The sequence below is a fragment of the Calidris pugnax genome, unplaced genomic scaffold (assembly GCF_001431845.1).
Source record: "Calidris pugnax isolate Ruff unplaced genomic scaffold, ASM143184v1 scaffold138, whole genome shotgun sequence".
NCBI classification, from domain to species: Eukaryota; Metazoa; Chordata; class Aves; order Charadriiformes; family Scolopacidae; genus Calidris; species Calidris pugnax.
In genome coordinates, this window is record NW_015090858.1 from 621,974 (window position 1) to 647,434 (window position 25,461).

The 25,461-nt window shown below is 43.7% G+C and overlaps 1 protein-coding gene across 1 annotated transcript; it reads right to left on the minus strand.

Moving 5' to 3' along the window:
- Nucleotides 1-1,189: 1,189 nt before the first annotated feature.
- TANGO2 (transport and golgi organization 2 homolog) lies at nucleotides 1,190-25,461 on the minus strand. The gene is made up of 9 exons (XM_014944043.1): nucleotides 25,412-25,461; nucleotides 15,542-15,663; nucleotides 11,880-11,968; nucleotides 9,991-10,110; nucleotides 8,939-9,053; nucleotides 4,849-4,919; nucleotides 3,893-4,046; nucleotides 3,287-3,391; nucleotides 1,190-2,272 (listed from the first exon to the last, which is right to left on the minus strand). The coding sequence occupies exons 2-9, from the start codon at nucleotides 15,595-15,597 to the stop codon at nucleotides 2,152-2,154; spliced, it is 831 nt and encodes a 276-aa protein (XP_014799529.1). The 5' UTR covers nucleotides 15,598-15,663; nucleotides 25,412-25,461; the 3' UTR covers nucleotides 1,190-2,151.

Below are 25,461 nucleotides of genomic sequence, written 5' to 3' on the forward strand. Positions count from 1 at the left end.
CTTCAGCTACAGTTTAGTTTTTCCAGTGGATTCGCTGCAGCTGGGACCTGCCCCCAGAACCCTCTGTCCTCGGGGACCTGCAGCGTTTGTGGCCCCTCTGGCCGTGGCCGCTGGAGCCAGCGACAACACGCTCGTCAGCTTCAAAAGAAGTTAAAAAAGCTCACTTTGTGAACTGTTCTGACATAATAAAATAATATCAGGGGGTTTGGCTCTTTACTGTTTACTTTAAAGGTCAGAAAAAGCAAATCCCAGATTTAAAATTTTGATTCAAGCAAAGCAAAATACATTATTATCCTGATTTTATACCTAAGCTCCGACTCACTTTTCCTTTGCCTATATATAAAAAATACCAAGTTTTCACTGTTACAGGACGACATAAAAACTAACACTTAGAAATGCTTTTACACTGGTAATTTTTTTTCTTAAGAATCATACAATTTTGCTGTGCAGCCTCTCACCCGAGCAAAGCCACCGCAGCAGAGTTTGCTTTTTAAACACACATTTGCCAGATTCAAACTTTACGCAGCTTTGGCTATTTCTTTGTGTTTGGCTATTTCTCTGTGTCTAGAAATAACAATAACGTTTTTATCCACACAAACACACGGGTTCAACCAGGAGCAGAAAAGAGAGGCAGGAAAACCTCTGCTGGCAGCGCAGAGACAGCGGCGGGTCCCAGCGGGACCCAACAGGGCTCCAGCCACATCCTCCCCATCAAAAAGCCCTTCATCTAGTGCTCAATCCACACCGGTGACCCCGTACCCAGGAGCTATTTAAATATGCAAATACAAAGGAAATAATTGACCAAATGCTGCTTTAGCATCTCCTGGCAATCAGAAATCTGGGACTGGCCTTTCCCAGCCCCACTTGAGAGGTGACTCTGACCCACTGCTGCCTCCAGGACAGAGGGGTGGGCACAGGGGAGCAGGTCACAGCTTTGGGATGAGTCTCAGAGATCCTGCTACTTTCTAATAACTAATTATTAATCAGAGGCTTGTAAAAAGAATACATTCGGATATATATATATAGAAAAAAAATAGTATCAATGACCCATTACTAACTTAATATTCAGCATCCAAAGTAAGTCCAAGCAGGACACCAATAGCAGCAAAATAACTCAGGGTTTTGAACTACCTTGGTATTAGTAAGGCTCTTCTGTCGCCTGCCCTGGCACTCAGTAACTCCAAAAGCATGCATTTAAATGGCTTTTTAATTCACAGATGTCAGAACACATGAAGAGCACCTCACCACCCGACGCTTGCAGCGATGGAGGGCTGCGATAACGGCACCTGACAACAAAGAGAGATTCTTACTCAAAATCCGTGAGCTTTCTCTCCCACTCCAGGCCTTAACACGTCACACCCACAAAGAAATGAAGCCAAAATCGCCCTCGTACAAACCAGCCCCTGGATGGGAACTTCCCATTCAGGTTCTGTTTGCAAACAGCCCCCTGGCCCTTCCCTGCCTGCTGGGGAGGGCAATAAAGCCCCCGTGTTGCTGATGAGACTGGCGGGGAACAAGGGCTCAGAAGACAAACAATTTTATTCAGGTGAAAGATAAGAAATCTGCTCCCGTGATTCTTCAGTAAAAACTGGGCAGAGGCTGAGCTGAATTTGCTCTGAATTGCAGAGAAAACCTCCCCTCCTGTACCCCACACCAGCACCAGCTCCACCACCTCAACAGCTTGTGCTGAAGGGAAAGCAAAAACCTCCAGCCAGAGCAACAACAGCAGCAAATGCTTCCCCTCCTCGGAGCTGAAAACCTGCTTCAGAGTCTACTTGAAACATCTCTGACTAAGAAAATACCACCCCAAAACCAACCACACCCACAAAAAAGCAATGCTATGTCCTGGGCAGAGATGGCCTTGCCCCCGTGGCAGGGTGAGAGTTAAAAAAATATTTCTGATGATGAATTGCTACTTTGACATAAAAACAGTTTTTTGTGGTGTTATCCAAAGGACCTGCGAGCCCCACAGGGTACAGGGAGGGTCTGCTGCCCCCCCCTTCAGCTTCCCTGGCTGCTCTGAGCTCGCGGAGGCTGGAACAAGCCTTCACCAGAGTTCATGGCTGCTGCTCTCACGGCTTTTATTGCCCCCATCCCAGCAGAAAGAGTCCATGGGGCTGGCTCTGGGTGCAGGGTGAGCCCCCGGGGGGGTTACGTGTGCAGTTTGAACTCGTAGGTGCTGGTTTTCCACCGGTCGACGTCGGCGTCGATCATGTTGCGCTCGGTGAAGGTGACTCCTCCTTCTGAGTCCACCAGAACCACCGTGTTCGTCCTGGAACAGCACAGGAGCAGAGGGTCAGGCCTCGTGTCTGTTACAGGAATTTGCAGGCTCCCAGCCCTCATCCCCCGAGGTTTTAGCCCATTTCTTTTCCTGATCCCCTCATCCCCACACCAGCAGGGCAGAAATCGGCCCCGCAAGTTCAAACAGGCACCTTTTATCCCCCTCTGCCCCCATTCCCTGCTGCACGGAGCTGCTCATTGACACAGAGTATGACAAAAGGCATAACTTTTTTTTAGTGCCACGTGTTCCACCCAGAAGTAGCATAAAACCAAGTTTTTCTTCACAGAATTGTCTATTCAGATTTAAACATCGTTCATTATTATCCCAGGACGCTGATCCAGCCACAGGGAAACTTCTGTCTCCCTTGGAGCTTTCCAAAGGGGAGCAAAGGCAAACAGCGCCGCGTTGTCCCATTCTGGCAGCTTTGGCACAACAGTCTGAGCAGAAAGTGAGATCCTCTCAGTAAAAACAGCAACAGCAGTTACGGGAGGAGTGGAAACACAAGTTCTTTTAAACAAGAGTAACAGGTTCTTAATGTCTGCAAACAGCAGCTCCACAGAACAACAGCAGGCCCAAAGAAACCTCCAACCCAGCCACGCAGGTGGAACCATCCTCGCTCTCAGAAGAGAAATGTCTTCTGCAGTTCATCAGCTATAGCAGACAATTATGTTCTTCTGCTAAAAATATGATTTCAAAGCTTTTCCTGTTCTGCTAAACTCAAAATGAGAGGTGGTGGGATCTGCTGCTCCCCTGGGGAACCAGGAGAACCGGATTTTCCTGTCTTGGATGAACTGAAGCTCCATCACTTTAGTTTCCCACTAAAGACAGACCATGACGTGTGCTCAAAAGGCTCAGCAGCAGCAAATCTGAGACTCCAGAACATCGAGCAGGGAAATGCTGAGCCAGGAAATACTTTACTGAATGCCACCTGATTAATATTAGAACAAATTTAAAGCAGCTCATTTGGGTTTGACCCCCCACACAATTATTTCTATGAGTTTTTACCTTGTGCCGTAGCCGGGGCAGCGCACGCAGACGGCCGCGTACTTGTTCAGGATGGGGCGGATGTAATCCTTCCCCTGGGCTTCAATGGCAGGGTCTGGCAACTGACTGGGAAAAAGGAAGTATTAAATTAATAAAATAAAATAAAATACATTTAATTCTCCAACGTTAACCCATTCATCCCTCTCTGAACCACGCTGCGTTGACCGAGAGGTTGGTAAATAGCAATTGACACCAGAAACAGCTTTGCTTCAACACAAACCCCCCTAGAACAGGTAAAAGTCAGGCTAAACATGACAGTGACTGGTCAGTGAGTGATGGTATGAATTTAGAGCCCAGCACCTCCTTTACCCTGCCCTGTGTCTGCACATTTAAATGTTCAGTGAGCGCTGCGTGCAGCAATGGTGTGTGCTGGGGCTGCTGCTGGAACATCCCCATGGCTGCACATCAGGCTCTGTAGAGAGGAAAACACCACTTTTGCCCTTCTCTACCCAGCTTTAATTAGTTAATATAAGGCAAAAGTTTCTTTTCTCTCAAAGTAGTTTCTACATGCAATTTTTAAACTGGTCACATGGCATTTTGAGTAAATCCTGGCTGTCGTGTCCTTACGGCTCCTGGTTGTTCATCACGGTCAGAAGCTCCTGCACCAAGTCCTCTTTGGTCAGGTCTTGACTCCTCTTGACCACTTCTGTGAAAAGCTGCTTCCCATACTGAAGTTTCTTCCATGGTGTATCCAACAAAGAATTACTCAATCCATATATTCCTATACATAAAAAAAACCCCAAATAACTTATTAAGCTCCGGAGCAAAGAAAATTAACTTGTGTACTATGCAAAAATAACGTCATCATTATCTTATCCCACACAGTCCAAGGGACAGATGCCATCAGCAAATTCCTCATGAATCTCTTATGATAATTTGCTTATTCATCCTATTGCTAGCTTCCATTTTGCTTCAAAAAATAAGTGAGGTCATTAAGCTACGTATCGAAGCTACGTATCATGTGATAAAACAAATACAACATGCCTGCAGATAGGGAGAGTCCCCCAGGGGTGGAATTCTTATAAAATAACCATTTCCCAACAATTCCTCTGGACCACTACTGTTGACTGGTTTAGTGGGGGGAAAAAACCCCATAAACTCAATACCTAACCACAAAAAAAAACCCTCCAAAACACCCATTTCAGAGCATAATTGCTTTAAGGTTACTAAAATTAGCTAAATGTGAGATTTTCAGCACTGTTATTAATGCAATGTACACTGTGGTGTGAAATCAGGGAAATAGCAAAGCTTTTTTTTTCCTCCCAAAGATAACAGGTAGAAACTTTCTGGTATTCCATGACCTGAGCACAAAACAACTTGTAATCATGATATTGTTGAGTTTATTTCTGTAAAGCAACCTCAATCCTTCAAGCTTTACATGTCATCAAATTAATGAAATCCGTAATAAAGAGTTTACGTGATAAGTTTTAAGATTTCAAAGCAATACCAAGCAGGTGGTTCCAGACCATTCTGACTCCTTTAAAGCAGAGAGTAATATTCAGAGCTTTGTGGAGAAAACCTACCAGGATTTAGGAAAACAGGCTCTGGCTCTCCTTTGTTTCCATAGTAGCAAATTACATCTCCTTTGGTGGTACTGAAAAATATAAATAAGAATTTCTCCTTGAAAAACCATTAGCTCCTCTATTTGATTACGCTCTAATTTCATGCAATCTTCAAGCCCAGCAAGATGTTTCTCCCACCGTTACTGCCCTGACACCACAGAGATGAACTGATGAGCTCTGTTCCTCTCCTCCTCAAAACACTGCATTAGCTCCACCACTGCCAAACAGCACCGTTCTCATTTCTAAGCATACCTGTAATAAAATTCAGTAAAACCCCAGAACTGCTGCATGGGGAGCAGCCAGGCTCAATGACAAAAATCTATATGGTTTGAACAACTGGAGATGGCTCTACCTGGGGGAAGGGGACACGTTCAATCAAAGCAGAATCCATCACAGAAAGTATCATTTTCCCACCTCCTCCTTGGGATGGCTGCTGCGTCCTGAGGGGCTGCCTTAGGGGCAGAAGTAAAGTTTTAGGCCCACTACATTTTCTAAAATTGCAAATACAAGACTCTTGCACACCCTTCCCTCACCTGGACTCTGCCAGGTCTGCAAGGAGATGGGAAAAGCCTGAGCCAGCCAGAGAGGCTGAGCTGTGCTTTATTGGGCTGCAATGCTCCTTGTTTGTTGTGTGGGTGTCTATTTTTGTCAGTTAGGTTGACGGTTGGACAAGATGATCTTTAAGGTCCCTTCCAACCTAGATTCTGTGATTCTGTGAAATACTAAGCTACATGTCCAAGGTGCCCAGGACCTGACAGGAGTGAAGAAGGGATGGAGTTCAAAGGATCAGCAGACCTTCTAGGAGGAGATCTGAGTGTCTGAGCTCAGTGATTCAACCTCTGAAACCTCTGAAACCAGGATGGGGTTAATCACCTTGCTCAAAGCACGTTATGGCCTTTCAAAGCCACGGGCAGGTCTCCCCTCAGCGTTCTGGGTGCACTCTGTGTAAGAGCTGGCACACAATTAGCACTAATACTAAAAGAATCCCCTGGCAGCTAAGAAAGGGGAGCGTGGAGCAGAGCTGTCATTAATAGCCCAGCCTGACTTCTGGTCCCCAGTCACATGCCCAGGGAGAAGCAGCCATGGACTCACAGCTCTGGCACGGCCAGTTTTCCACCAACGGGGGCACAGAAGAAGTAACATGTGAGTCGAGTAAGCCAAGGGCAGGTCTCCCCTCAGCGTTCTGGGTGCACTCTGTGTAAGAGCTGGCACACAATTAGCACTAATACTAAAAGAATCCCCTGGCAGCTAAGAAAGGGGAGCGTGGAGCAGAGCTGTCATTAATAGCCCAGCCTGACTTCTGGTCCCCAGTCACATGCCCGGGGAGAAGCAGCCATGGACTCACAGCTCTGGCACGGCCAGTTTTCCACCAACGGGGGCACAGAAGAAGTAACATGTGAGTCGAGTATGCCAGGTCACCTCAAGTGACTGAGAGGGTGTCTTCCACGGAGAAAATGATGTATATTTTATTCCAAAAGCAAGTAGTAGTACTTTGAAAAATATAATCCATAACTAAGGATTAATACAATACAGCCAGTGACTGAGCACAGGGAGAACAAGTAAATCAAAGCTAAACAACAGGAACAAAGTTGGCTGCAAACGTCCTGTTTTAACATTAAGACCTGGGTCATTAAAAAAAATTAAAAAGGCAAAATCATTAAGGTCTTCATAGTGGTTTGTTTTTTTTTTTTTCAGTCAAGACACCAACAATTACACTAACAATTTTATTGATGCATTAAATACTGTCGTTTCAAATTGCTGAACCACGACTTGGAGCCACCCCAAGGCCGAGGCAGGGCAGGGGGCAGCAGGACGCTGCTTCCACTGCATCAGCACTGAGGAGCAACCCTGCCTGGCTTTCACGTTGCTGTGAAACATCTATTACTACTGAGATTTATGCTGCCTAGAATATTTCCTAGCATATTTATTATTGCTTACATTTTTTTTGACAGAATGATGCATCTAAGAGCATAATTTTTATGTAGTTTTAGTTTCTTCTCTTTCGACTGTCAGCTATGGCGAGGAATTATAAAAAAAAGTCTACTGGCTCCTATTGTCATCACTTGATCTGAGTCACAACGGGGGGAGCAGCAGCACTGCCTTCTTGGGACCTGATTGTGCAGCCACACGAGACCCCAAACCCAGACCGTGTGCCAGATGCCATACATTGAACATAACAGTACATTTCACATAATGGGACAAGTATTTGTGACTGACACCCAGCAGGTACAGCAAGATGAGAAACCAAAAAAAATTAGAAACCCTAGAAGTACTGAGTATTTTTTCCAGTACAGCATACTTATTAAAAAAAAATTAAATAAATAGCTTTTAAATTGACATCACGAGATGCCACAGAGCGAACAGATTACACTGGATGTCTCAGAGCCCATGTGTGTTTAAAATGAGAGTCGCACAAAGCTGCGGGGATAAACAATGTGATTTTCCAAGCAGCAGGGTGGTTTCCAGCTCTCCTCACATCACTGCACCCCATCACCCAGTCTCTCACCAAAATAATACTCAGAGATGATACAGATTTCTTTCCTGAAAACCCAAACATTGTCAATGTCTCGCTAAATGTGCTCCTTACACTTAGTGGTACCACGGGCTCAGACACCCCCCAAACAGGGCTTCATTCCTGAGTTTCCTCTCCATTTCCCACTGCTCTCACAGAGCCAACCACTATCCCTGGTTGTGACACAGCAGAAGAACACGTGAGGAACACTCTTCCATCTTCACTTTGCCCAGTAATGTGGCCCAATGAAACAGCATCAGCTACAATAACGTTTTCCATTTACATAGAAAAGTAACTTCCATTTCTATACTACATTTCTCTCAGGAGTGCTTCTAATTTCCTAAAATGACAAGTTTACGTGTCTTGTAGAAATTGCTCTGCATCATTAGCTTGCCAAGAATTTCATTTCACCAGGGTACCCAGGGCTAAGGACACATCAGAACGGAGAAGTTAATCAGCACATACAGCTTTCTGAGCGATGCTCGGCGAGGAATTATGGCCTGTATCACCACGGCAAGACTATTCAATTGAGCACACAATTCCCTACAGCCTGGCACGGAGGAATAAAACAAACAAACCCACCATGAATGATCACCTTAACAAATAATGGCAACCCAGTCTACTTGAACATCATTACGCTTGCAGCCGTTACGACTATTCTATTTACCTAAATTAGAATGAAACCTCAAATTTTCTTATTGCCTGCTAGGTCACACCTTGAATATCACGTTTGCTTGAAAACACAGAAAGGCTATTTATTCCATGTTTTTTTCAGTTCCAGAGAGCCTTCCAGTCTATGAGAGCCAGCCAGGCAGCACCATGCATTAACCTTCAAGGACCACCTCCTCCAAGCTCAGGAGCAACAGATCCCAACAAAGAAGAAATTGGGCAAAACCACAGGGAGGGCATTGAGGATGGACACGGAGCTCTAGACAGGTGTGAGCACACAGGTGGATGGGCAACGGAAGGGGTTGTGCCAACCACACTGACTATACCAACTATCCAACATTCTCTCTTCAGCTACAGAAACTGGAAGAAGTTAATGCATTTGAGACGTACTGATTTATTTTTTTTTTTAATGTTGCAGCAAAGATTAATGATACAGCCACTCTGGCAGGAATAACAGCTTGAAAGCTTTCAGCTGTTCTAATCCTGCCACAGCAGCCACCTCTCAGAGAAAAAAAAAAAAAAAAAGAAAAACATTTCTGAAAAATTATGGAGCCAAAGTTTTGTTTTCTCCAAAACACAAGCCACGTAGCCTTCAGGGGAAAGACTGACTATGGGCTCTTAGGGCAAGAGTCACAAGATTTGCAGGAAGCAATGATTAGAATAGAAGATAGCTCTCCAGTGAAAGATAGCAAAATAACAAAGGGAATTATGACTGGGGTAACATTGGAACCTTACACGACAATTAGCAAAACAGCTTTAGGTTGTGACAAGCTTCTGTATTGTTACACTTCTGTGCTAAGCAGGGTATGTGCACCACTGCCATTGTCTTTCTCCCTTTGACACACGAACTGTGAGGTTTTGTGGACTTACTTCAAGTCAGCTGCTAATAAATTAAATCCATTGTAAAGATGTCCTTCTACTGAAACTTTCTTCAAGTAAGAGTAGCTGTCCACATCTGCGGTCAAGAAGTTTGTTACAAGAGCACCTAAGGAAGAGAAGTACATAGAGCAACCCATACATGTGAGCTCACTATTCTGACAGGTTTGCTAAAACCAAGAATAAGACACAAGATTCCTGTTACCAACAGGGTGTAACAGTGGGAAAAAAGCAATCCAGACCAACCAACCAGCCTTTAAAAGCCTGACAGCATTGGATCATTCACATTAAGAGCTTGACTTTTACTCTGAAGAACTCAGTCAAAAGCTCTTGGTTAAAATTTCTACAGAATTCATATTTAGCAACTATTCTTGACTGGCTGTGCCTTTCCTCTCCTCCCACCCTCCCAAGCTCTTTCTTGTCTTGCTTCATTTCCCTGATGTATGGCCATAAAATGAAATACAAATGACATGGTTCGTTTGTTTCTCTGTACAACATGTTTTGCTGTTGCAATCTATTCCCAGGGCAGCACCAGATGACAGTTACAAACACACCTAGTTTTACTTTAGAAAAAAACCCCAAAAACCAGCAATCAGCAACCCACAGATGTGCTCTTATCTAGAAGGTTTTTTTCCTATTATTTCTGCTCCCCCAATTTATCAATGTGTAGGGGAGAAGAGATCTTTTAGGTTAACCTCCAGCACAGGCCAAGTCACAGTGTTTCCTTGACTTCAGTGTTTGTACAAGAACATACACATTTTTAAAAAGTCTACTGTAATCTAAATCTAGGTCAATGCTTGTCTGGTTGTCCTGACTGTTAATGAGAATTACTTTCAGGAGGAGACAGCTGGAGCTGCATTTCTTGTCTAAACATAACGCCAGGCTCTAGGTGCTGCATCTTGTTTTACTTTTGCCTGCTTGATTGGAGCATCAATATCCAAGTCCAGTTCCCCCCCCAGGTACTCAAACTCATCAGCTCAAAAACTCTGTTTACAGCATATAACCATTTTATCTGTCCATTTCCTTCTATTTCTGCTCCTTCATACCTCTTCCTTTTGCATTTTTATCAATCTTTGGCTGCATGTAGTTTGTCAGGGCTGCCATCTTCCCCTTCTTACTGATTCCCAGCCACGTCCCACCTTCTTTTCCTTCCTCCATATCCAGACCTAAGGGAACAAGTAAGAATTAGGTTATTGCATTCATTTTTTAAAATCTCGAGCTGAAATCATGATTTCTTAATGCAAATCCTTTGTCTTGATCAGGCTGAATAAAGTGCAGTAGGTACAAGACTGTCTTCCTGGACAAGGGAAGTAACTCCACTTCAATTACCCACCCTCCAGCTCTGCACTATCAAATATTTTCTAAGCTCCTGCAATAATAGATGAGAGATAAGGAGAAAATTAAATTTAAAAGCAAAATCATAAGCTTTCCCTACACTCTAAAATACATATAAAACTTTAAGTAGGCTCAGAATGCTTGTTAGCTCAAAGGCAAGTCTCAGAAGATTAATGTTATTTGGAAGTTTTAATTCACAAGTAACTGGGAAAAAAAATCTAGAGTTGGCTGGTAACTGATAAAGCTCCTGGACTCTGGTAACAGTAATTTATATTGAGGAGGGGGACCCATAAAACTGAAGCCCACAACCAAAACTCTTACAATTCTTCTTTCAATTCTGAATCATCATGTCATAAGATAACTTTTAATAAAAGATGAAAAGAACAGGTTTTGGATCTTTATTCACAAATTCCTTCTTTGCTTCTGGATCCAAAACTTCAGCCTCGGGTTTAGCCATGTCACACCTTCACACAACACCTCTGTGTTCTCTGCCGTGACTGAAAGACTCACAAATAAAACCCCACAGCTTTGCTGACCAACGCCCAGGGATTACATAGAGCAAAGCATGTTCTCCAAAACTGCTGTAAATGCGAAATATTTTTTCATTTTGAAGTCACACAAAGAAGAAATTTGGTTTATTTTGGTTCAAGTTGGTGCTTTCATTTGAGATAACATTATTAGCTCAAAGGCACACATTCATGGGATCTCCACAGATACCCCCCGGACGGAGAACAGACCAGCTCCTTATGCCAAATATGGACAGAGCTGACAAGGGTATAAAAGACAAAAATTCTGGGCCTTTCCGTTTTCAGGACAGCTTTTTGTTTGTTCATTTTAGACTGCTACGCAGCAGGGAAAGCAGGATCCAGAATGCCTGGCACAGAAGAGAAGCATCAGCCTGAGCTTCAGAAGGGAGGGGGTTGTGGTGCAGTGGGAGCGATTTGTCCCCACAGCCCTCCTTGCCAATGACAGTAACACTTGGCATCAGCAAGGAGTATTTACAATGTCAGAATCCTGCATTTAAACAACGCTTTGTCATCCAGAGCTTCATTTCTGTGTCTGAGGAAAGGCAGAAGTATTGATTACACTCCAAAATGACTACAGATAGATTCCCTACAAAGGGGAAGCCAACAGCTGAGCGACGCTGCTGTCAGCTGGGCAAAATGTAGACATGAAAGCTAATAAACTCATGGATCAATAACTAAAATCATTCTGTAGCCTATAAGTTATTAACCAATATGAAATGAGAAAGTTCTCACTCTCTTGAGGCTCGGTTTAATGATTTCAAGTCACTATTACAGTCAATGAGTCTGTGGAATAACTAATTCCACCTATTTGAAGAAGTATTTCAGTGTATCTGACAAAGCTAAAATAATCGTTTGTGATGGACAAATTAACTGCATTGCTCGGACTGAAATCAGGTAAAGAATGTAAAACTGGGAAAAAACCCACAAGATACTAAAACACAAACAAGATAATAACAGCACAGCTCATGTTTCTTACTAGAAATGCAACACCGCCACCCCAACAACAAAAAACCCAGGACACAATTCCCTTATAAATTGTATGAAAACCACTCAAACCAAGAAGACAAACATACCGCTGAGGATCTCATTGCTGCTGTCCCAAAAATCTGCCGATTTGGATGGTCTGTGGTAAAACTCATCTCGATTGGCTGCTAGAATGAGCCTGCGGAACAAGAGGGGAAAAGGATACTATTACTTACAGATAGGAATTTCACAGCAGGGGCGGGAACAGCATCCAATTCTTGCCACAGCATCAGCTCATTTGAGGTGTGAAACCGTCCTTCGTCCTCCCCCCTCACCTCTATTGTCAGAGCAAAGGCTGAGGACACCCAACGCAGCCTTCTCCCGGCTCCTCTCAGCGCCTCGAGCTCCTTGTGTGACCGAGGCAGCTGCTGTTTCCAAAGAATAATGCTTCTGGGGCAAGAGACTGAATTAAGATCGCAGAAGCAATCTGAAGATTCCTCAGCATGTGAAGTTACAGCTTCATTAATAAACATTTAAAAGGTAACCCACAGATTTATAGGCAACGTTAAAAAAAATCTGAAGCGTGAGAGGATGTTATAGTGGATTGTTACTCAGGATCATGCAGTCAGAGTATTTTTTAACCTAACTTCAACACCTAAAGCTCTGTTTATGTGGTTCAAAGATACAAGTCAGATGGTTTTGCCTGTAAGTACCGAGAACAGACAGAACAGAGAGAAATTTGTACAGTCTCAAAGGTCCAGCCCCACTGAAATACACTGGAAGAAGAGACGGCATGTTCGAGGAGGCAGAGCAGGAACGAGGGAAAGCAGGGTGTTTTGAAACAATCAAACAGTTCAACTGGTTTAACAAATTTCTATAATCTTACTTGAATATCCTCCATTAACAGGATGCATCCTCCTTTTACAGATTTTTACTTAAATAAACATCTCTACTGTTAAAAAACAGTTTGACTGAAGCGCATTTCTCATTTCCTGAAGCTCCAATCATATTTTGCCTCCAATAATTCTTGACATGAAACCGTGGTTTGTTCATAGCACCTAAACACCAAAAATAAATGAAGTCTTTCTGGTGTGATTGAATATTCCCCATCTCAAATCTAATACACAGACTCCTAAATTTAGCACAAGGCCTGTATACGGGACCACTATAATCAAAACATCTTCATTTCATCTTCTATTAAACATAATCATACTGAAAAGGGAGCAATATTAAATGACCCTCATCTAATAAATTGCAAAAAGCCTATTCAGCTATTTTTATAGCTGAAATAATTCAGCTGTATTAGGATTTACGTATTAAGATTTATTTTAACAGGCAGAGAGATGAAAACATGAGAAATCATTCCATTAAAGCAATTTCCTACAATGTAATTCAGTTCCATAAAAAAAGACACTGTGATTATAGCTTTGAAGCTTGAAACATGTATTTATTTGCAAGATGCAGACAGTAGAGTTCAGAGAAAGGCACAGGCAGCACGTTACCTTTGACAGTAATAAGGGACTGGAGTAAAGCTTTGTTACCCCGCACGAAACCTCACTACAAAGAGGTCTGGAGAGAGAACACAGAGGGAAATGGCAGAAGAGCAAGTTGCAAGGGCAAAGGAAGGTAGATTCATTAGCGTCTCACAAAGGGGAACTGTAAGCTTTGTGCTTAATTAGGTGCTCATGAAAACTGGCCGATGTGCTGCGCTGGAAACCAAAGTCCACCTGGATGGAAAATTCTCCTCAGTGTTACGGAGAACATGCTTTAGTTTGGGAAAGTTTTTTGGCTATAAGAAAATGGCCAATGATACACAGTTTGTCTTTTCAACTTTTAATGCCTATTTCAGACAGTTTCTTTTAGCTAGAGAAGGGCTTTCCAACAGCCACTGTCTTTGCTGGGCAGAACACCGAGCAGCATCCTTACAGGAAGGATGCCACTGAAGCACCAGCCTGTTTTATTTTCTCTAGAGCTGATTACAATTCTTTATCTGTAGCATTTCTAATGTCCATCCAGCACCTCACGATCATGTTTTAAAACATCGTGTTAATGAAGAGATGAATTTGCAGGGAAGCCTAGAAAGCAAAGCAGAGGGTAGCAGGAAAGCAGTGGTAGATGCCTGGTTTAACGTGGACAGGTAAATTAGTGTGTCTGCAGGGATGCCCTTTTGCCTGGGAGAACTCTTCCAATACCTCACCGTGAAACAAACAGAGCTACAGCAGAGTGGAAAACGTACACATTGTCAGGAAACAATGAGGTTTAGCAAGAGACTGGTACAGAGAAGTGTAAGGTGGTCTAATGGCTCTAATAGTGCACGGAGAACGAGGGTCCCATTCCCAGCCAACACTCACACCCACCTCCTGCACAAAGCTGAGCCAAAGGTGAAAAACCCTTAGGAACAATTTAAGAAGAAAAAAGTTCACCATTCTTTGAAATGAAGACAAGCAAAAAGATTTAGTTATGGTGTGTTAAGGAAATAAAAATTAAAAAAAAGTCCTGTATCTGATGTTAAACCTGACCCCAAGAACACCAAGGTCTGGCACCTCTCACCGAAACAGATGGTGCCAAGTAACCTCTCAGAGATACAGAGCGGGACACCACTTAACAAAAGGTACTGAGAAAGTTAAATACAATTAACTATTCCTGAATTTGGGCCAAAGCATCTCAAAAGTGTTTTCCTATTTTGACACCGATGGCAAGTTGTTTTCTGCTGTAAATCAATAATTTCAATCTTGATGCAACTTTTTATAGCAAGCAAACTACTGCAAGTTTTACTTTTAAATATTGATCGTGGCAGAAAGCTCACTTGGCAAGCGGCTACGCTTTACATCCAAGGGATCTTCCCAAGAGGCATCAAATTGATGAATTTGTCTTTTGCTAACCAGCAACACAAAGAGAGTCAGGCCAAATAAATGGATATATTAATTCAGGACCAGTCACATCGTAAACAAAACCCCTTTTTATGCAGATTCCAGATGCAGAAAGGAATGTGCTCTATGGACAACCGCAGTTTCAGTTCCCATTTCCTTTCTTTCTATGGAATGGCATCTGCTTCTCAATACAAAAGGCAGAACAAGGAGTGAGTGAAAGGCACAATGAGTTACAGAGGACACTGACAGACGGTTCCGGATGAAATACCAGCGCCTGTACCCCACAGAGTAACGTGGAACCAATAGAGTATGGACAAATAGAGAAACCAGCAGAACTCTCCAGTCTGCTCACTGGCCCCAAGTGCTGTCTTTATGACGTACTGAATGGACTCAAAGATACTGATGTTGGGTATGAACTTTTAAAATTAAGGGCCATAATGAGACAGAAAATTATTACAGGAAGTTTAATGTTTGGGAAAGTGGCTGTATGACATCAACACATCCAGTAAAACTTTCCCAGAAGCATGGATGCTTATTTTTTTTCTTAAGCTTTTGGCTAAAGATTTCATACACGTGGCTATTAGTTTATTACCTAAAATTTTAAATAAATTTAAATTTAACTACATAAAATTTTAACATGACTGTTAGTTTAGTACAGAAAATTTTAATTGCAAAATGTGCATGATTACAAATCTCGAGTCTCCTGACGTAGTCTAAAACCAGCACGTTCTCAAAAGGTTACAGTAAACCCTCCAATGGGGAAACTCATTAAATTACACGATACAAAACCATAATCGAACACATAATGCTGACTTGAGTTTGTAATTCAAACATTGGCTACAAAAATAAATTGTATAAAGAAATTGTAGAAACAAATCTGTTTTAACTAGAGCCATCTTTACCTGTATGCATTTTTTGAAACTGGTCGGGGGTCAAATTTGAATAGAAGGATGCACATTGAAGAATCGACGTTTAAATCTTGCTTCTTCCACAAAGGCTCAGTGCAAGGTCATTCTGTAATAGCCTACAAAGTAAATAAAGATTATCTATTATACTGCAAATTATAAAACGATAACCTTGCTTCTAAGCTGAAGCTTAAAGATTGCAGTGTTCTCACTAATAGCTCACAGTAAAGATAAATAAATAAAGCAGGACTTCCAAAAGAGATTTGTTTCAATGAATGGTTTACTACCAAAGTTCTTATGGTAGTTGTTTCAGAGTTATGTTTGGCTAATTCAGACTGGTAGGAAAGAAACAAGCATCGGGAAAATACTGACAAAGTCTAGAGTCCCACCAAGACATGAAAGAAAGACTATTATGTCATTTTCTGCTCATTACCAATGACGTTAACACTTTTTTTTTTTTCCCCTGTCTCCAGTAAGGCAAAATAATTCCTTTAGAATAAAGGAGAAAATAAGACTCAAACAGCTGCAGAAGCTGGAAAAAGCCTGATCAAAGACACTTCCAAACCTGTAAATAAAAATACTAAAAGTACTAGGCCAAGCAATTATGAAAACCCAGGAGAAAGTATTCTTGTTTCCCCTTGGGAAAACCATCAAGCAACCCAAGCAGCTCAGGAGTCTTTATGGCTGACTGTGGGGACCTTGTGCACCCTCAAGTCTGCCAGATTGTCCCCACTAGAAGACTGGGCTCCCAAAAATCCTCTCAAGATGCACAGCCCTGTGGAACAGAAGCCTCCAGCAAGGTTGGGGCATAAACCAGTTCCCCCTCTTTCCCAGAGGATGAGAATTGCTCAGCAGGTATTGTGTGTGTAACTCTGTGCACAGGCTACACGGAAACAAAACGGGAGATTGGGGTTTTTATCCCCCTCCTTCAAAAAGTGAATCTTTCTGCTGAAGTCATTACTGATGAGAGACTCAAATTAGGACAGGCGAGACCTTTCAACCCCTGCTCCCAACACTGCAGTTAGGACACGGCAATAAATGTCAAACTAAGAGCAAAGGTTTATTTTAGCTGAGTGATTGCCGCTGTTCTGTTCCTCGGGCAATCTCCTCGCAGACAGCTCCAGGAGGAAATGGAAACGCTCCGACCTTGACAGCAGCCTGACCCAACGTGAAATTGGGAGCAGGAGGAATGTCAATGAACAACAGCAGCACCAGGCTCGACGTCCTCCTGCCCCTTCCATGGGGGAAGCAGCACGGGGCTGGTCCAGCCACGGCTCTGAGAATTTGGGGTGCAATATCACCCTTGGAAGCTCACAAAAAACCAGGCAGATTACATTTGTTAAAATAAAGGGCAGGTAACTTCAGAGAGCTTTAGTTTGTCTTTAAGAAGTGTACCAAAAAACCACATTAAAAAAAAAAGTAATCAATCTAGATTGAGCAATTTCTTGCCTGTCTGTTGAGCAACTTGCTTTAAAAACAAGATATTAACTTACAACTCAGTTTAATAAGCAGCACCATTGTAATTACAACTTTGCATGTCCCTCGGAAGGCAAAGGGCTACAGCTTCTCCTATCAAGGATATATAACTGGCTGCCCATCAGAAATGAACTTATGGCCGTAAGGCACATGAAATAAAAAAGCATTAAGAGAGTGGCTCGTGGAACAAGCAACTTGCTGGAGTCACACTGTACACTACTGCTCTGCTCCACAGACAGACATATGACAGCTTCATTCTTTTCACCTTTTCCTCAGTGTGAGCCTCAAGATTGACATTTATAAATATTAAGCCATGCCAGACTATTTCAGAAGCAACACTCATAGCTCAGCAGAGATCCCTTCAAATCACCAGCTGAGAGGAGCCCAGCATCAGCATGGAGACGGTAGGAAATCCTTAAAGCTTTTTTTTTATTTTTGACAAAGCGCAAAGAAATGCACTTGATGAAATCAGGGATATAAAATACAACTTTAATGGGCAACTCTTGCTGACTCTGGAGATATGGCTCCAAGTATTCATTAGGTGTCCTGTCAGGTAATTAGATGGATTACGCAATGAAATCACTCATAAGACTACTATTTTAATAAACACATTTCAGGCTCCATTAGCTGATTTATTGAGTTCCCTTCACATAATCAATTCAGTACAGCTGTTTGTGCAAAGTTACTGGTCAACATGAAGCTTACGCAAGGGCTGCCAGTCAGAAAAGAGCAGCAGAGTTCATTTGTAACACTCACCACAATGATCTGGAGCAACAGATAATTTGAACACTTTGATGCCTTTCTAGACTCCATAGTCATTAGTATTGGCACCACTGCTTTGACAGAAGGGTCCTTCTGTCACCCCATCGACTCTGTTTGATGCCATTACAGTTACATTTGTGCTTTCAGTAACTCCAAATATCAACCAGTAATGTTTATCTTGGGCTCCACCTGCCAGCCTTGAAATGAGAGCCCGTGTTTATAGGCCCTACACAAACACTCCAATCTTTTCTGTTATTCAGACAGAAGTGTTCAAGCCAGATAAAACCGAGCTACCCCTTGAAATAGCAGCGATGCTTCACTGGCAAAGGGACAACCAATGTGTTCTGGTCCCTTCTCTGCCCAGGGCTGATGTTCCATCTGCATCACTCGTGTTTATCCCCAGGGCTGGACGGTGGCCTGATGGTGTGTTTGTATTGAAAAATTGTCAGTCAGACTCAAATTTGGATAGTCTGAAATCTGAGACAATTAACAAACGTTATGAGGGAAAATAAAACGAAGAGAGGCTGCCGTAGACACGATAAGCACCTAAACATTTACTCAAAAAATCCTCATCCAGGTGTCATCCTTTGCAGCTGACATTCACCGAGAGGGTCCTGCAGCTCTGGGATGGGGGAACACGTTGGGCAGAGCTGCTGTTACAGGGCAGATGTGCTCAGCTCAGCCCCCTCGGCATTCAGCTGCCGTCCCCCCCAAATCCAGGGGAAGATGGAAAAGATGAGGTCAGCACTGGCTTCCACGCTTGCAACTTGATCCTACAGCAAGTCCAAAGCTCGATCAAAAGCTTTGATGCCTTTCTAGCTCCATTTCAGCAGAAATGTGTCTTCAGAACTACCCTTAGAGACATGGGAAGCGGCTTAGTTAAAAATAAAGAGTTCAAATAAAAAAGACAAAGTCGTGGCACAACACGAGCCCTCTGGTGTTGTGTTCTGCAGACAATACAACCCAAAACGTGCAGAATGTGCAACATGACAGGGGCTGCAGAATGGCTGAAAAAACCTTACTCCAAGGTGGAGACAGCAAAGACTTACTGCTTTCTGCATAATGAGCTTTTATCAAGTCTGGTTTGATTATTCCTAGTCAATAAGACAACAGTTACCAAGGCTTAAATGACAGCAACAATCTCCTGTTTCTGTAATATGTTTCCAGTTTGCTGACTAACTTACGCCTCGTACACACAAACCAGCTTGACAAGAATTACAAACATCCTGTAATTAAGCGTTCTGCTCCAAATGGCACTGCTGATTTGGAAATGACATTAAAGTAACTAAACATTTCTTATTCTGTGCTACTGTACTCCGTTAGACAGCACGGTGTGTTGTTCTGCTGGTTTTAACGATCTGTAAAAGCCTGAGTGGATACACGCCAGCAGAAGGTAGCGTTTAGAGGGACTATCGGGAGACCCAAACGTGATAGATTGTGTTTGTTCTTTTCATAGGGTTCTACCATCATTTGGTTGATTAGAAGCAATCAGCTCACAATTTGGCATAAAACCATTTTACCCTTAAGAACTCCCAGTAGCAGCCTTTGAAAAATGAAGCCATTTGTTACATATTGTGTTTCCGCAAATGAGGCATCATAAATAACATCTGTCAGTCCCCACAGCCCGCGCTTCCAGCGCATCCCCAGCCCTCCTGGAGGTGCAGCCCAAGAGACAGCTCCACAGCATTGCTCACTGCGCTCTCCAGTTTTATGGAGCACAGCAACAACTCCCTGGTCAGTGGAATCTGAAACTATTTTACTGCTTCTTTTGAATTTCTCCAAAGGAAAGTGAGAATTACACTCCTCAAGTGCCCATAAAACAATGAAATTAGATGCATTTTCTTTCAATAGTGGAATGAGTTGGTTTTTTTTTAATACTGAACTTTAAAATAATGGAAAATAAGAGATACTTGATTAGTTTTTAAAGGTAACCCACTTTTTTTTCCCCAGAAAAGTGTCTCACAACTGCATTTTTAAAAGCATTTTACTGATTCACTTTTGCACTTCCTTTGTGTAGTAATGCTAATCATTAAAGATGAGCTGGAATAGATGGATCCATAATCGGATGCCTTTCACCTTGCCTTGTACAAAGCTGGTTTGTAACTAACCTAGGGTTTGTAACCCTGCCCAGGGGAAGGGTCAGTCTCCACCGAGCCAGCAATGCCCAGTAGGACACTTAGGCAGACACAGGAAATACCGTGTGAGGTGGGTGCCATTCCCAAGTGTCATGTGCTAATTTCATTTTCAGCCCCTCAATTTCTCTCTGGCATCCTACTAGATCAAGTCAGCAAACATCACCTTTCACACCGTGTTTTAAAAACATCTGCAAAGGCTGGAGTAAGACAGCCTTTCTCCCAGTTTCTCAAGAGTGTTAGCTTCTCCCTGCCACAGGCCTGCAGACACAGAGCCTTTTGCTACATGTCTGCCCCCTTTTAGGCCAAGACTTATTTTCAGCTTTCACAATTCCTAGGTTTTCTTCTGTGAGGAACCAGCTAGGAATCCTTTTCTTTGGGCAAGAAAGTCTATTTTCCATTTCTTATTTGTAGAAAGCATTTTACAAGTAGTTGGAGGAAATATTTAGTTTAAGAATCATATATAGTTGCTTTGTTCTTATGCTCTTCCCTAGAGATGTTCCTCTAGACCCTCCCAGAGAAAGAACACCCCTCCATATTGACCTGACCCGACCAGAATAGCTGGTCTTAGGTTCTCCAGCTTCACTTCTGGGAGGAAGGGCTGCGATCACCACTTATCTCAGTGTGGTTTTATTCCTGCTCTTCCCCCCTCATCTCCAGGAACTCTGAGCTTACTGCCTACCCTGAGCAAAACTTAGGGGGGGCGTGGGGCAGCCTGCAGACCCTGGGGGAGCAAGGAACCAACTAAAAACAGAAACCCAGAGCAGTTAAGTAGATAAAAGCAGCCCTGCAAGTACCTTTACTTAAGAAAAAAACAACATTCATTTCTTTCAAGATAGCAGGTACAAAATGAACATTGCAACAGGAGAGGAGCTTCAATCAAAGCTTATTGCTCTGAGGTCATATAATCCTTCCAGGAGACATAAGGCAAAGAGAGCAGAATTTTGTAAGTTCTGCTGTTACTTATTTAATTGCAATTTTAATGGCTTTGGTTAGACCTGAGATACCCGAATCTCTGTGTAGCCAGGATCAATTCAGTCAAACTGGAGCTAACAACTATGGGAAGCCTGAAAACAAGTCAAGTGGAAAAAAAAAACCAAACTGGAAAAAAAAGTAAAGTCTCTGTTACATATTTGACTTAAAACCAGCACAATACACGGTGGAGAGCGAGCTCACAAGTGTGTCTCAAAGCTTCCTGTGCTCTGAGGAAGCCTCATATAAACATAAACCAAATCTCTCTCAAAAAAAAACCCCAACCGACCTAGAGCTTTCGATGGCTACGAACCGACACACGGGGAGCTCTCAGTGCCCTCTGCAACTGCTGCTTCACAAACCGCCACAAAGGGCCACCGAGTGTTAAAACCATTGCTTCACCAAACTCCTGTACCCGGCAAGTTCTACCCGGCCGCCACCAGCAGCTGCCGGCGGACACATTTAGGACAAAAAGGTTTATTTTGCAAAAGGCGCTCGGGAGCCTCTTACTTCGCGCCACTCGCTGTGGGGGGGCAGCGCTGAGGTGGGGCCAACACGACAACAGCCTTAAAAGGGGGGAACTCCATAGTCATTAGTATTGGCACCACTGCTTTGACAGAAGGGTCCTTCTGTCACCCCATCGACTCTGTTTGATGCCATTACAGTTACATTTGTGCTTTCAGTAACTCCAAATATCAACCAGTAATGTTTATCTTGGGCTCCACCTGCCAGCCTTGAAATGAGAGCCCGTGTTTATAGGCCCTACACAAACACTCCAATCTTTTCTGTTATTCAGACAGAAGTGTTCAAGCCAGATAAAACCGAGCTACCCCTTGAAATAGCAGCGATGCTTCACTGGCAAAGGGACAACCAATGTGTTCTGGTCCCTTCTCTGCCCAGGGCTGATGTTCCATCTGCATCACTCGTGTTTATCCCCAGGGCTGGACGGTGGCCTGATGGTGTGTTTGTATTGAAAAATTGTCAGTCAGACTCAAATTTGGATAGTCTGAAATCTGAGACAATTAACAAACGTTATGAGGGAAAATAAAATGAAGAGAGGCTGCCGTAGACACGATAAGCACCTAAACATTTACTCAAAAAATCCTCATCCAGGTGTCATCCTTTGCAGCTGACATTCACCGAGAGGGTCCTGCAGCTCTGGGATGGGGGAACACGTTGGGCAGAGCTGCTGTTACAGGGCAGATGTGCTCAGCTCAGCCCCCTCGGCATTCAGCTGCTGTCCCCCCCAAATCCAGGGGAAGATGGAAAAGATGAGGTCAGCACTGGCTTCCACGCTTGCAACTTGATCCTACAGCAAGTCCAAAGCTCGATCAAAAGCTTTGATGCCTTTCTAGCTCCATTTCAGCAGAAATGTGTCTTCAGAACTACCCTTAGAGACATGGGAAGCGGCTTAGTTAAAAATAAAGAGTTCAAATAAAAAAGACAAAGTCGTGGCACAACACGAGCCCTCTGGTGTTGTGTTCTGCAGACAATACAAGCCAGAACGTGCAGAATGTGCAACATGACAGGGGCTGCAGAATGGCTGAAAAAACCTTACTCCAAGGTGGAGACAGCAAAGACTTACTGCTTTCTGCATAATGAGCTTTTATCAAGTCTGGTTTGATTATTCCTAGTCAATAAGACAACAGTTACCAAGGCTTAAATGACAGCAACAATCTCCTGTTTCTGTAATATGTTTCCAGTTTGCTGACTAACTTACGCCTCGTACACACAAACCAGCTTGACAAGAATTACAAACATCCTGTAATTAAGCGTTCTGCTCCAAATGGCACTGCTGATTTGGAAATGACATTAAAGTAACTAAACATTTCTTATTCTGTGCTACTGTACTCCGTTAGACAGCACGGTGTGTTGTTCTGCTGGTTTTAATGATCTGTAAAAGCCTGAGTGGATACACGCCAGCAGAAGGTAGCGTTTAGAGGGACTATCAGGAGACCCAAACGTGATAGATTGTGTTTGTTCTTTTCATAGGGTTCTACCATCATTTGGTTGATTAGAAGCAATCAGCTCACAATTTGGCATAAAACCATTTTACCCTTAAGAACTCCCAGTAGCAGCCTTTGAAAAATGAAGCCATTTGTTACATATTGTGTTTCCGCAAATGAGGCATCATAAATAACATCTGTCAGTCCCCACAGCCCGCGCTTCCAGCGCATCCCCAGCCCTCCTGGAGGTGCAGCCCAAGAGACAGCTCCACAGCATTGCTCACTGGGCTCTCCAGTTTTATGGAGCACAGCAACAACTCCCTGGTCAGTGGAATCTGAAACTATTTTACTGCTTCTTTTGAATTTCTCCAAAGGAAAGTGAGAATTACACTCCTCAAGTGCCCATAAAACAATGAAATTAGATGCATTTTCTTTCAATAGTGGAATGAGTTGTTTTTTTTTTTTAATACTGAACTTTAAAATAATGGAAAATAAGAGATACTTGATTAGTTTTTAAAGGTAACCCACTTTTTTTTCCCCAGAAAAGTGTCTCACAACTGCATTTTTAAAAGCATTTTACTGATTCACTTTTGCACTTCCTTTGTGTAGTAATGCTAATCATTAAAGATGAGCTGGAATAGATGGATCCATAATCGGATGCCTTTCACCTTGCCTTGTACAAAGCTGGTTTGTAACTAACCTAGGGTTTGTAACCCTGCCCAGGGGAAGGGTCAGTCTCCACCGAGCCAGCAATGCCCAGTAGGACACTTAGGCAGACACAGGAAATACCGTGTGAGGTGGGTGCCATTCCCAAGTGTCATGTGCTAATTTCATTTTCAGCCCCTCAATTTCTCTCTGGCATCCTACTAGATCAAGTCAGCAAACATCACCTTTCACACCGTGTTTTAAAAACATCTGCAAAGGCTGGAGTAAGACAGCCTTTCTCCCAGTTTCTCAAGAGTGTTAGCTTCTCCCTGCCACAGGCCTGCAGACACAGAGCCTTTTGCTACATGTCTGCCCCCTTTTAGGCCAAGACTTATTTTCAGCTTTCACAATTCCTAGGTTTTCTTCTGTGAGGAACCAGCTAGGAATCCTTTTCTTTGGGCAAGAAAGTCTATTTTCCATTTCTTATTTGTAGAAAGCATTTTACAAGTAGTTGGAGGAAATATTTAGTTTAAGAATCATATATAGTTGCTTTGTTCTTATGCTCTTCCCTAGAGATGTTCCTCTAGACCCTCCCAGAGAAAGAACACCCCTCCATATTGACCTGACCCGACCAGAATAGCTGGTCTTAGGTTCTCCAGCTTCACTTCTGGGAGGAAGGGCTGCGATCACCACTTATCTCAGTGTGGTTTTATTCCTGCTCTTCCCCCCTCATCTCCAGGAACTCTGAGCTTACTGCCTACCCTGAGCAAAACTTAGGGGGGGCGTGGGGCAGCCTGCAGACCCTGGGGGAGCAAGGAACCAACTAAAAACAGAAACCCAGAGCAGTTAAGTAGATAAAAGCAGCCCTGCAAGTACCTTTACTTAAGAAAAAAACAACATTCATTTCTTTCAAGATAGCAGGTACAAAATGAACATTGCAACAGGAGAGGAGCTTCAATCAAAGCTTATTGCTCTGAGGTCATATAATCCTTCCAGGAGACATAAGGCAAAGAGAGCAGAATTTTGTAAGTTCTGCTGTTACTTATTTAATTGCAATTTTAATGGCTTTGGTTAGACCTGAGATACCCGAATCTCTGTGTAGCCAGGATCAATTCAGTCAAACTGGAGCTAACAACTATGGGAAGCCTGAAAACAAGTCAAGTGGAAAAAAAAAACCAAACTGGAAAAAAAAGTAAAGTCTCTGTTACATATTTGACTTAAAACCAGCACAATACACGGTGGAGAGCGAGCTCACAAGTGTGTCTCAAAGCTTCCTGTGCTCTGAGGAAGCCTCATATAAACATAAACCAAATCTCTCTCAAAAAAAAACCCCAACCGACCTAGAGCTTTCGATGGCTACGAACCGACACACGGGGAGCTCTCAGTGCCCTCTGCAACTGCTGCTTCACAAACCGCCACAAAGGGCCACCGAGTGTTAAAACCATTGCTTCACCAAACTCCTGTACCCGGCAAGTTCTACCCGGCCGCCACCAGCAGCTGCCGGCGGACACATTTAGGACAAAAAGGTTTATTTTGCAAAAGGCGCTCGGGAGCCTCTTACTTCGCGCCACTCGCTGTGGGGGGGCAGCGCTGAGGTGGGGCCAACACGACAACAGCCTTAAAAGGGGGGACAGACACGACACAGGACGGGGACGACGACAGCCATAAAGGGGGGTGGCAGCCCCCGCGGGCTCGGGGCTCGGCGGGGAGGGACCGGACCGGACCAGGCCGCGCCGCGGGCCCGGGCTCCCCACTCCTGACAGCTGAGGCGACTCAAGGCCATTTCCGAGCCCGGCCCCCACCCCTCCCACCCAAGCGCGAAGCAGAAGGGGCGCCGGCCCGAGGTGACTCCGCCGTGACCCCGAGAAGGACGGGGACGGGGGTACGGTCCCGCCGGACCCTGAGGGGAAGCGCCCGCCGCGGCCCCCACTCACCCCGCGCGCCGCCACCACCGCATCCCCTCCGCGCCGCTTCCGGGAGCGCA